Source organism: Leguminivora glycinivorella, chromosome 5, assembly GCF_023078275.1.
Source record: "Leguminivora glycinivorella isolate SPB_JAAS2020 chromosome 5, LegGlyc_1.1, whole genome shotgun sequence".
NCBI classification, from domain to species: domain Eukaryota; kingdom Metazoa; phylum Arthropoda; class Insecta; order Lepidoptera; family Tortricidae; genus Leguminivora; species Leguminivora glycinivorella.
In genome coordinates, this window is record NC_062975.1 from 25,949,023 (window position 1) to 25,961,810 (window position 12,788).

The following is a 12,788-nucleotide window of genomic DNA, read 5'->3' on the forward strand; positions in this document are numbered from 1 at the left end:
AGCTGAGTTTATATATTTAGCACTAGAACAATACTGTGAATACGGAGCAAACGCGGCGTTGGCCGCCGGCATTCGAGCCCACGACAGTATAGAATTCTAACTGCTGAAGGCGCTAGCTAGCCAGCCTAACGGCCCAGCCACGACATTGGTCTAAGCGCGGCAGCGGCGAGCGGCAGCCATACGTGCGAATGAAAAGTCCCATCGCTGTGTCTCGCTTCAATGTATGGCCGCCGCTCGCCGCTGTCGCGCTTAGACCAATGTCGTGGCTGAGCCGTAAAGATTTATTGGGAGCACTAAACAAGGTAGGTCATAAATTAAAATCTTATAATACCTTTGTTTATCTGAACAAATCCTGCTTAAAAACATAGTTAACAGATGGCGCTTTTCACTCGCACTAGTCCGCAAAGTGGTTTAGTTCTTAACTTCAAAGGGCCATCTGTACTGAAAATCGACGTCCGATCCGCGTGGGAAAAGGAAATTCGTCTTCCTATTTTTCTCACTTGTATCGTAAGGTTTTCAATAGGTATTTGTACCTATTGAAAACCTTACGATACAAGTGAGAAAACCACTCCACCACCACCACCACCAACCACCACCACCACCACCACTTTTCCAACCACTTTTCTCACTAGTGCGTAAAAAAGCACCATTTGTGGTGCTTTTTTACGCACTAGTGAGAAAAGTGGTTCATTTCTTGTCAGTCGAAACTTCGGAGGGCCATCTGAACTGAAAAACGTCGTACGATACACGTGCCAAAAAAGAAATTCTTAACTCGTGTCGATTTCAAACACTCCCTTCGGTCGTGTTTTAATTGATCGTTACTCGTTTTGAACTTCTTTTTTCCGCACTAGTATTGTACAGTCACCGGCATAAATAAGTGATGATTTCTTTACCTTGTCGCTTTAAATCGTTTGACAGTTTCGCATGACATTTCAAACAAGACGTTAATGTGACAAGGTATAGAAATCATCACATATTTATGCCTGTGACTGTACTATTTTTATTTCTTCACAAAGAAGCTAACGGTATTGTTTCTTCCGCAGTTGGCGCGCAACACTCGCCTACTGTACATACACTCGTACCAGTCCATGGTATGGAACCGCGCTGTGTCGGAGAGAATCAAACGCTTCGGTTTGAAACCGGCTGCCGGAGACCTTGTGCCTCTCTCTGAAGTTGACGGTTAGTATAATAACTGAGGTAATCAAGGTGTTCAAGATAAATAAGACTTTTTGAAAACACGAATAAATCTACAAAAAACCTCCATTAAAATGTAATCGTTTAAATACTAAGTTCTGTTTTTAAAACCTCTGTTGTTGAGGTCGGTTCCCGTTTGCAAAATTACGCACAGAACCAAAGTGTTTGAGCAATAATATCCTAGAGGCTTCTGGCCTTCGGCCTTATGCGGAGAGGCCTATGCTTCGCTTTAACACCTTCGCTGGGGCATGCTACCACAGCAAACGTGTTAGGGCATTTTCAGTATTTGGGTCCCCCCAATTAGCGTAAGTTGTTAACAAAAATTAACTCGCTCTCAGTTTTGTGACGACCGAAATCTGTCTAAAAAATTACTTTTTTCACATTCTGAATGTAGATTATCGCTTGAAGTTTATGTAATTAACACAAAAACAATATTGGGGGGTCCCAAATTCTAAAAATGTAGGAAATTATGATTTCACATAATTTCCTACATTGAATTAGACTATTTGATACTCTTTAACTCAAAACGTAATTTCCCCAACAGATGACATAGACGAAGACATCGACGAAGAAAACCCGGACGAACAAGATGGCGCCGAAACACAAGATGGCGTCCAAGATGGCGGCGACGCACAAAATGGCGGCCAAACTGAATCCACGGAAGAAAAACCAGAAAACCAAACAGGAATGCAGAAGGAACCAGTGAAATTTCCAGTGAAAGTTTTAACGCAAGAAGATGTGGATAGCGGCCAGTTCAGTATATTGGATATTATAATGCCACTGCCGGGGTACTTTATAGATTACCCGCCGAATATGGTCGACTTTTATGAAGAGCTGTTGAAGAAGGATGGACTGACTATGGAGTTGAAAAATAAGATCAAGTGAGTTTTCTTTATTCATATCATCTATACGCTTTTGAGGTGATAACTTAATCGCCATTATAGATTTTTTTAAATTAATTAATATTTAACGTTGTTAGAGTCTGGAAAGTTGATCCCAGTAGACTTATATTGACCGGGATATAGACCGTGATTACCTTTTTGATTTTTGTCGAGCTCCCGATATTTCGACGCAGTTGCATGCATCATGATCACGGAAAACTGACGAAGGCGGGTGGATGTTAAAGTTGTATAGACAGCGCGCGATCTACCCTCCTTCACCCCTCACAGGAAAATTGCACAGTTCTTGCGGTCACCTAAGGACAATTTTCCTCTGGAAAAACCTGGTGTGTACAAAGTTGAGTGCAGTTGTGGCAGTTCTTACATAGGGCAGACCGAGCGCACTATTGCCTGCAGAATTAAAGAACACATTGCTGCAGTCAAAAAGAACGATACTCGCAAGTCTGCTATTGCTCAACATCTCATTGAGTCGGGTGCAAATCATTGGATCGAGTTGCATAGTCCTAAGGTAATTTCGACGGAACGCCACTACATACCGAGATTGGTAAGAGAAGCCATTGAGATTCACAAATATAAAAATTTCAATCGTGAGGATGGCTTCAAACTATCTAATGTATGGAATCCAGTGATTTGTTTGTGTAAAAAACCGGTGAAGTCAGAATTGAACAAACGCAGTGACACTGTGAGTGTAGTGTGTTTGGACAGATCATCGAGTGTGAACGCGACCAGTGGTATCGCTGAAAGTGAACGCAGCCGACGCGCGCGAAGGAGGGTAGATCGCGCGCTGTCTATACAACTTTAAGAGCGTTATGACATTTCGGCGTCGGGCGAAATTAGGTATTTTACCCGCCGCGCGAGCCCAATATGCCGACCCTTTCTAGCACGTCTTATCACTCGCTCGCACTACAATAATGGACAAAATAATCTTGATCCTTTCTATGGAATTTTGATAACAACCACAATCTACTATCTCGATATAAACTTTTGGTTTCTAATAAACATTATTTTGTACGAAAATACGAGAATATAGCGCGAAATAATATCAATTATGTTAAAATTTATTTAAAAAATTAAAGTAATAATTATAAAAGTAGATCCCATCTCAAATATTTGCTTTTGTTATATGATAAGTATTAGAGTAAAGTATAATTATATCAATATGATGATAAAATAAGACAAATACAATTCTAATTACTTCAAGGTGGTGCTCAGTAGGCCTAGCACATGATGGCCGCGAGAGTATGTCGCCGCGAGATAGACTACCCGTCCTTATGTCATTAATACAGTTAGAAGAAGACGTGTGATAGATCACATACTCCCGCGGCCATCATGTGCTAGGCCTACAGGGTCTGATGATGGAGCCAGATGGTGGTCACCAATACCAATGAACAATATGACTATACAACTTCGTGGTTTACATGTCATTCTAGCATTTTCACTTTCACATTTCAAGTGCATATACCACGAGTATAGGTTTTCGGGTGTGCTGATTTAAAAATTAATGATCGATTTGGAATCTGACATTGCTGACTGTCACTTTGACACAAAAGTCGTCATGGGTGTCGTAAAATAGGTTTTAGGGGGTGCTGATTCCAAAATTAATGGCCAATGTGGAATCTGACATTGCTGACTGTCACTTTGACAAAAAAGTCGTCATGGGTGTCGTCAAATAGGTTTGCGGGGGTGCTGATTCCAAAATTAATGAACAATGTGGAATCTGACATTGCTGACTGTCACTTTGACACAAAAGTCGTCATGGGTGTCGTAAAATAGGTTTTAGGGGGTGCTGATTCCAAAATTAATGACCAATGTGGAATCTGACATTGCTGACTGTCACTTTGACACAAAAGTCGTCATGGGTGTCGTCAAATAGGTTTGCGGGGGTGCTGATTCCAAAATTAATGAACAATGTGGAATCTGACATTGCTGACTGTCACTTTGACACAAAAGTCGTCATGGGTGTCGTAAAATTGGTTTTAGGGGTGCTGATTCCAAAATTAATGACCAATGTGGAATCTAACATTGCTGACTGCCACTTTGACACAAAAGTCATCATGGGTGTCGTAAAATAGGTTTTAGGGGTGCTGATTCCAAAAATAATGACTAATGTGGAATCTAACATTGCTGACTGTCACTTTGACACAAAAGTCGTCATGGGTGTCGTCAAATAGGTTTCCGGAGGTGCTGATTTGAAAATTAATGACCGATTTGGAATCTTGACATTGCTGACTGTCACTTTGACACAAAAGTCGTCATGGGTGTCTTCAAAAAGGTTTCCGGGGGTGCTGATTACAAAATTAACGACTATTTTGGAATCTCACAGTGCTAATTGTAATTTTGACACAAAAGGAATCATGGGTGTAGTCAAATAGTTTTTAGGGGGCACTGATTCCAAAATTAATGAAATGATTTAAAAAGTAATGACCGATTTGGAACCTGACATTGCACAGTACCCCTGGAAAGGAAACCTATTTGACGACACCCATAACGACTTTTATGTCAAAGTGACAGTCAGCAATGTCAGATTCCAAATTGATCATTAATATTGAGATCAGTACCCATGAAAACCTATTTGAAGACACCCATGATCACTTTTGTGTCAAAGTGACAGTCAACAGTGTCAGATTCCAAATTGGTCATTAGTTTTCAAACACCTCCGGATACCTATTTGACGACACCCATGACGACTTTTGTGTCAAAGTGACAGTCAGCAATGTCAGATTCCAAATTGGTCACTAATTTTGGAATCAGCACCCCCTAAAACCTATTTTACGACACCCATGACGATTTTTGTGTCAAAGTGACAGTCAGCAATGTCAGATTGAACATTGGTCATTAATTTTGGAATCAGCACCCCCTAAAACCTATTTTACGACACCCATGACGACTTTTGTGTCAGAGTGACAGTCAGCAATGTCAGATTGAACATTGGTCATTAATTTTGGAATCAGCACCCCCTAAAACCTATTTTACGACATCCATGACGACTTTTGTGTCAGAGTGACAGTCAGCAATGTCAGATTGAACATTGGTCATTAATTTTGGAATCAGCACCCCCTAAAACCTATTTTACGACACCCATGACGACTTTTGTGTCAAAGTGACAGTCAGCAATGTCAGATTCCACATTGGTCATTAATTTTGGAATCAGCACCCCCTAAAACCTATTTTACGACACCCATGACGACTTTTGTGTCAAAGTGACAGTCAGCAATGTCAGATTCCACATTGGTCATTAATTTTGGAATCAGCACCCCCTAAAACCTATTTTACGACACCCATGACGACTTTTGTGTCAAAGTGACAGTCAGCAATGTCAGATTCCAAATTGGTCATTCATTTTGGAATCAGCACCCCCTAAAACCTATTTTACGACACCCATGACGACTTTTGTGTCAGAGTGACAGTCAGCAATGTCACATTGAACATTAGTCATTAATTTTGGAATCAGCACCTCCTAAAACCTATTTTACGACACCCATGACGACTTTTGTGTCAAAGTGACAGTCAGCAATCTGAGGTACTACATATTCGTAATCTGAAAGTAATCAAGTCAATAATTTCAGTTATTTTGAATCGACTATGATTCCGAATTATTGGTAATAGTAATGATTGTATAGATGATTAGTGATTCCTTTATATGTAATGGTAATTTACCGTTTCACTTGATTACATTACAAGTAATCTGACACCCAGTAGTGTCAGATTACAAAGTAAAATCAAGTAATCGTGTAATCCGGAATCGATTACGATTTCCCCATCTCTGCGTTTAGTTATATGGTTCATTGGTACTGGTGACCACCATCTGGCTCCATCATCAGACCCTGAGTACCACCTCTTGTCAAAGGTCTTGTTGAGACGAACCCAACGAGCCTAAACACGAAGTCGTTTACTTACATGGTTCACTGGTACTGGTGACCACCTTCTGGCTCCATCATCAGATCCCGAGTACCATCTTGATGTGTCTTATCATCTTGACCGTATTGTAATTTTCACATTTTTATCATCACAACGTTGTAATACTTTAACATTTAAACATAACAAAGTATTACAAAAGCAAATATTTACGGATCTAGGATCAAATTCGTTGGTCGCTGTTTACACACACAATGCGAGGATAGCCCGTGTAGAAACAAGGCGTCCGACCCACACAACAATAAATATTCTCGACGTTTGCGATGAAAACTCGGAGACCAAAGCGACATACGTCTTACCTCCTCGAGCTCCGGCGCGGCACTGAAATAGCAGGCGTCCGTCGCCGGTAAAATAGCGACAGGAAGGCTAGTTTTCAAAAAATTGGCAAAAAATCATGATAAAATATTATAACGACAAATGGATAACAGCAGTTTAAGCACATTGTGCAGATTATTTATATACTAAAATAACTTCGATAACATGTAGATTTTCGGAGAAATGATCACTTGTTTCGATGTATTTTCAAGACAAAATTGAGTTCGTTTTACTTTCAATTTCTCAATTTCAAAGGATTAAATGATAAATATTGTTTAATGGGCCTTAAGTACAAGATATTTGGAACTTAAATTTACCTCATTTATGAGAGTGATCTTATCAAATTGTACATAATAAGAGCTCCGAATTCTGTGCTTCACGCGGTTTTTCCTAAACGAGCATCAGAAAAACAATCATTACTAATTGAAAAAGCTTTTTTTTTCATATGTTTTTTATTTAACCGACAGTTAATAAGATGTTCTAACTGAAACAAGTACTTTCACTGTCTTTTAGTATGAGTAAAGTGTACAATTTTGTCGATAAATATTGTGCATTTTACAATATATCGCCTTTTTTTGTCATAGCGCTCTTAACATCCACCCGCCTTCGTCAGTTTTCCGTGATCATGATGCATGCAACTGCGTCGAAATATCGGGAGCTCGACAAAAATCAAAAAGGTACTCACGGTCTATATCCCGGTCAATATAAGTCTAATGAAAATAACCGTGAATCATTCAAAACTCTTATTGATCCCAGTAGTTTTTTAAACGTCAACATTACTTGTCGTCTGTCAGTGTTTTCAGATGAAATTCAAATTTCGGATTAATTTTGGTAAAAGTTAACAGCGTAAACTATAAAGAATAATGAATAAAACTACAAAAGGTGAAATAAGTGCTGAAAATAAATTAGAAATAATAATAAGTAAATCTGCTCCAAATTTTTTGAGATTGTTCAACTTCCATTAGCTAGACTCTAACCTTTTATAGCTTACGGGACTCAAAAAAGATAGCTCTTTATACTATATTTCGCTTATAATGAATATCTAGCACGGGAAGCATGGTCGCGCGATAGACGATAAAATATCAGGCCGTCCCTATCGCACTATTAGTAAGTGCGATAGGGACGGCCAGATGTTTTATCATTTATCGCGCGACCATACTTCCCATGCAGGACAGGTAGAATGACGATAAGGCTAAAAACAGTAATTCTTTTTGTGTTGTCCGTTAAGGGATACCGGGATACCTAATAAAATATCTTAAATATTTTGAGGGTTAAAAAAAATATACTTACACTACTTAGACTTGTTTCGCACAAAATAATGTATCCTTTTCACCCTTTCTTGACTTCAAATAGTATTTCAAGATTAATGATGACCTTTTTTTTTATTATAAATAGGCTTACTCTTGGCCACAGACTAGCCAAAGGCAAAGACGTGGCCTACGATGGAGTGAGCTCGCCCAGAAGATGCCTGTTCACTCTTGATTTGAAGGTTGCCGGGTTATATGAGCCTATTTTATGTTTTCAGGAGTCTCAGTATGTCAGGCGCATACCGCCGACTGGTGACTCGTCCTATAGACATGACTTGGTCTTTCGTGCGATACAACTCGCCCACTGAAGATCTCATACTGTCCGACATGGATGAAATTAGAGGAGTCACACTGAAGGAAACACCAGGTATGATATATCATTCTTTGTCAATAGGCTACTAGACTCTTATCGAATTTGGCACAAGAAATTATTATTTCCTGTAGTATTTGACATAAGAAACCAATGTTTATAGATTTTGGGTATTAAAAGTGTATGGTGGCTACGTATTTTCGATTAAAAATGTGTGTAATATTTTTTTAACTTTGACCACCGTAAACGCTGGCAGACACAGTGACGTCATAGAACCTAACTTAACTTCATCTCGAGTCAATCAATGACATGATGAACTTTATGCCTCATACTTAAATGTCAAAAAAATTTTGTGTTCAATTCGGTTTACGTCATGCACAAACAACCTATAGATTAACATGGCTAATGTTGTTTTTGCCTGATTAAGTGAAAGTAAAACTAAACTTTATAAATGTTTTTTTGCGGTTTTCAAGTCGTAATAAAATATGGTAGTATTTTTTTTCGGTTAATTGGACAGTAATTAATAATATAAGATAGACTTAAAAAAAGGGTCAAGTAGCCTATTCTTCCTTGGGTGTTAAGTAACAAATTTTTACCTAATTGTTACAATTCATAAGCCTTATTGTAAAATTGTGTCTAACCGATTTTGATTCAAATTTTTAGTAATCTTTTAATTGAAACGATTTTTAGGGTTCCGTAACAAAAAGATACAAAAAGAACCGTCTTTCTGTTTGTAACATTACTAAATATCTCAAGAACTACCTTATGCCATCGATTTGAAATTTATAATAGTTATGAACATTGTTAACCTTTACAATTTTTTTGTATATTCCGCTCGACTGAGATTTTCTTAAAATTCACATTTGTTATTGCCACCATTTTCGAAAAGTTTTACAGAGTACAATTGGCCTAGAATTCACAGTAATGTATTATTTATTATTATTTTTCTTTCAGACGGAAAGTATAAAGCCTTGCTCCTCAGCATGTCTCTCCCGGCCAGTTGCTACGCGACCATGGCTCTCAGAGAATTGCTCAAAGTCGACACTTCAGGAGACAATCAAGCCCTACAAAATAACTATCACAAGAAAACTGAACCCACAGGTACTACTGGATAAAGGTCACCTTACCCCCTTATTCATAAAAAAGTTACTTACCGACCGGAGTTTGACGACCGGTCTGGCTCAGTCGGTAGTGACCCTGCCTGCCAAGCTGCGGTCCCGGGTTCGAATCCTGGTAAGGGCATTTATTTGTGTGATGAACACAGATATTTGTTCCTAAGTCATGGATGTTTTCTATGTATATAAGTATATATTTATCTATATGAGTAAGTATATCGTCGCCTAGCACCCATAGCACAAGGTTTGCTTAGTTTGGGGCTAGGTTGACATGTGTAAGGTGTCCCCCAATATTTATTTTATTTTTTATTTTTATTTTACTGAATAGTTCAAAGTGTTTGTAACTTTGTGACTCTCATACTCCCTTGTGTCTGATTTGAATATAAACGGCACATACTATTTAGTGTGTAAATAACCTAACTCGCATTAATCTGAGATGTTAAACCAATTTTATATGTCCACTATTTTACTTGAAATCTTTGAACCCCCTAGCAGGCCTACGTCACTCGCTCGCGGTGGCGCGTTAAGTACCTTCCCGCTAGCCGTTCATTCCAATGAACAAGTGGCCGAGGGCGCCACACGCCCTCCCGTGTAGTCGCGTGGCACGTACCTACTATTCTTCTGAGTTTTACGTACTAACTCATTAGTATTAGTTAAATAAAGCGTAGGTATTTGTCGTTTTGCGGGCAAGTGAAGGATTTGTACGTTAGTAAGTTATTAATAATCTGTGTGCTGTGGCTAGGGAGCCACCTTTAAAATAATATTGGTAGGTACAATGAATCCCAAACACTGCAAATTTAGCATCCTGTGCGCCGCTACCATTATACGTAGAAATTATGATAAAGGACACATTTTTGACGAGCGGTCTGGCCTAGCGCGTAATGACCCCGCCTGCTACGCTGCGGTCCCTGGTTCGAATCCCAGTAAGGGCATTTAATCTGTGTAAGAATGTCCTATAATATTTTTTATTTATTTATTTAATGTTTATTTTCATTCTCAGAGTGGTGTGCTAACTTATCTAAATATATAAAAAAAGAAACTGACTGACTGACTTACATATATCAACGCACAGCCGAAACCGCTGGTCCTAGAGATTCCAAAATTGGCACGTAGGTTCCTTATAAGATAACGAGGAACACTAAGAAAGGATTTTTCAAAATTCATTTCCTAAGGGGGTGAAATGAGGGTCCAAAGTTTGTAAGAAAGAAAGAAAGAAAAAGCATTTATTAGCACAAAATACATATCAATTATAAGTTGCGCTAAATGGTCCTTACTCGGCGTCACGGTATGAGCCATATGGCACACTTCGCAACGCTGGTTTTCTGTAAGGCGTAGAAGATGGACTAGGTGGCACTAATGGACTATGTACAATTTAGACGATAATGAGAAACTAAATAACATAAAAAGTCTTAGAATGTTTGTGGAATGTTTGTATGGGAAAATAAGATTATTACGCGGGCGAAGCCGCGGGAAAAACCTAGTCTTTAATATTTTTCAACGTTATCTTATTTCTAAGCGTTAAGAAGCATGGCTGGTGTGAAGTTGAGTGATAGGATCAGAAATAGCGTGATAAGAGAGAAGTGTGGAGTGGATGTAGATGTGGTGACAAAGATTGAGATGGGTATGTTAAGGTGGTTCGGGCATGTACAGTACCGGTCAAAAGTTTGAGTTCACCCTTTGATTTCGGTACAAATGAGTACTTTTGTACGATAATTATCTTCGGTTTGGTAGTCGAAATATGTTTTCAACTTATATTTATTGTTTTGTGGAGATTTGTTTTACTAGTTAGACACAATTCACGTACCTTTCTTTCACTAAAATCTAATAAACATGACGGCAAAATGCTAGTTATATTTATGGCCTTGCCTTTGCCACTAATTGAGACACATCTTTACACGAAACACAGTTTTAGCCAGATAATATAGGCCAAATAATTATTTAGCCTATAAGATTTGAGGGAAACAGATGTTAAAAAAATATAAATTGTTTACGAAACAAATTTTGACGTCTGAACTACAAAAAACTATCTCTCTAAAGCAGTCAATTGTACTGAAAACAAGGAGTGACCTTAAATTTTTGACCGGTACTGTAGAGAGGATGGATGAGAGGAGAGTAACGAAGAAAGTATATGAAAAAAGAGTGGAAGGGTCAGTTGGAAGTGGAAGACCTAGGCGAACTTTTCTTGTTCAAATCGGGGAAATATTGCAAAAAGGCCAGTAGGCCTAGCACATGATGGCCGCGGGAGTATGTCGCCGCGAGATATACTACCCGTCCTTATGTCATTAATACAGTTAGAAGAAGACGTGGCATCTATCTCGCGGCGACATACTCCCGCGGCCATCATGTGCTAGGCCTACTGGTCAGAAGTACTCGAAACCGACGAGCGTGTATGAGAAACGTTATGAAAGTGTGTGAAGCGAAAGTGATTTGTCAGGATCGTAGTAAATAGAAATCCGTGATCTCTGCCTACCCCTCTTGGAAACAGGCGTGATTGTATGTATGTATCTTATTTCTTTCAGAAACGTCAGATAAAGGCAAAGAAGCGTCCGAAGACAAAGCCGAAGATACCTCAGCTTCCAAGAACGGGAGCGGAGGCGATAAAGATGCGACGAAGAGAAAGCTGGACGCCGACGATAGTGACGCCAAACGGGCGAAGCAGGGGGGAGAATAAATGTTCCAAATAAATGTATGTGTTTCATTTCGAACAAATTATTTATTTACATGAATATAATTATATAAGAAACTAAGACTAAACTTAAAAGGTAGCTAATATCTAAAATAGGCCCTTGAGGCATTGTACCAAGGATACTGGCGACATTTACTCGCTGTATCGTAATGCTGATACGTTCTGCGAGGAAGTCGCCAGCTCTTCGGTTACCAGTTACCTCAACCAGACGCTTTCGCGATTTCTGTGAACAAGTTAAGTGCGCGCTGGGACCCTATGGAGGTTATGGACCTAGAGTTTCTACGCCAAAAGGTACAAAAAGGTATTCCTTGCCAAGACTTTTCTATTTATTTATTTATTTCGAACTGTATTCCGATATCGAATTATCTTTTTGACGGACTCAAATCCCTCCGCTTAAGTGGCTTACAAATCGACTGCCCCGTGCGTCAGGAATATTCAGTCACCTGCAATAACATGTTACATAACGAAGGCCGCAAAAATATCTGACACGTTCTTATTTGTAGTGTCCGAGTGTGCCACATATTTTTGCGGCCTTCAAATAATGATTTCCGTCATTTTACTTATGAACATTTCGTCCATTAGCGACGCGTCGAATCGAATTCACCGTTCATAGTAAACTAGCTTTTGCCCGCGGCTTCGCTCGCGTTAGAAAGAGACAAAAAGTAGCCTATGTCACTCTCCATCCCTTCAACTATATCCACTAAAAAAATCACGTCAATTCGTCGCTACGTTTTGCCGAGAAAGACGGACAAACAGACACACACACTCTCCGATTTATAATTTTTTTTTTATGGGATAGGAGGCAAACCAGCAGACAGGTCGCCTGATGGTAAGCGATCACCGCCGCCCATGGACACCCGAAACACCAGAGGTGTTGGAGGTGCGTTGCCGGCCTTTAAGATGGGTGTACGCTCTTTTCTTGAAGATTTGAAGGTCGTATCGGTCCGGAAATACCGCAGGCGACAATTCATTCCACAGTTTAGCTGTGCGTAGCAGGAAGTTTCTGGAGAAACGCACAGTTGAGGACTGCCAGCCATCTAAATGATG

The 12,788-nt window shown here is 39.4% G+C and overlaps 1 protein-coding gene across 1 annotated transcript in view; it reads left to right on the plus strand.

Annotated features, from left to right (window-relative positions):
* Positions 1-11,734, plus strand: part of LOC125226564 (pseudouridylate synthase 7 homolog) — a 30,624-nt gene extending 18,890 nt beyond the window's left edge. Inside the window, exons 8-12 of the mRNA XM_048130565.1 lie at positions 1,044-1,179; positions 1,739-2,075; positions 7,849-7,997; positions 8,895-9,041; positions 11,575-11,734. Coding sequence (XP_047986522.1) covers positions 1,044-1,179; positions 1,739-2,075; positions 7,849-7,997; positions 8,895-9,041; positions 11,575-11,726 — 921 coding nt within the window. The 3' untranslated portion in view covers positions 11,727-11,734. The remainder of the gene's footprint in view (positions 1-1,043; positions 1,180-1,738; positions 2,076-7,848; positions 7,998-8,894; positions 9,042-11,574) is intronic.
* The last annotated feature ends 1,054 nt before the right edge of the window (positions 11,735-12,788 follow it).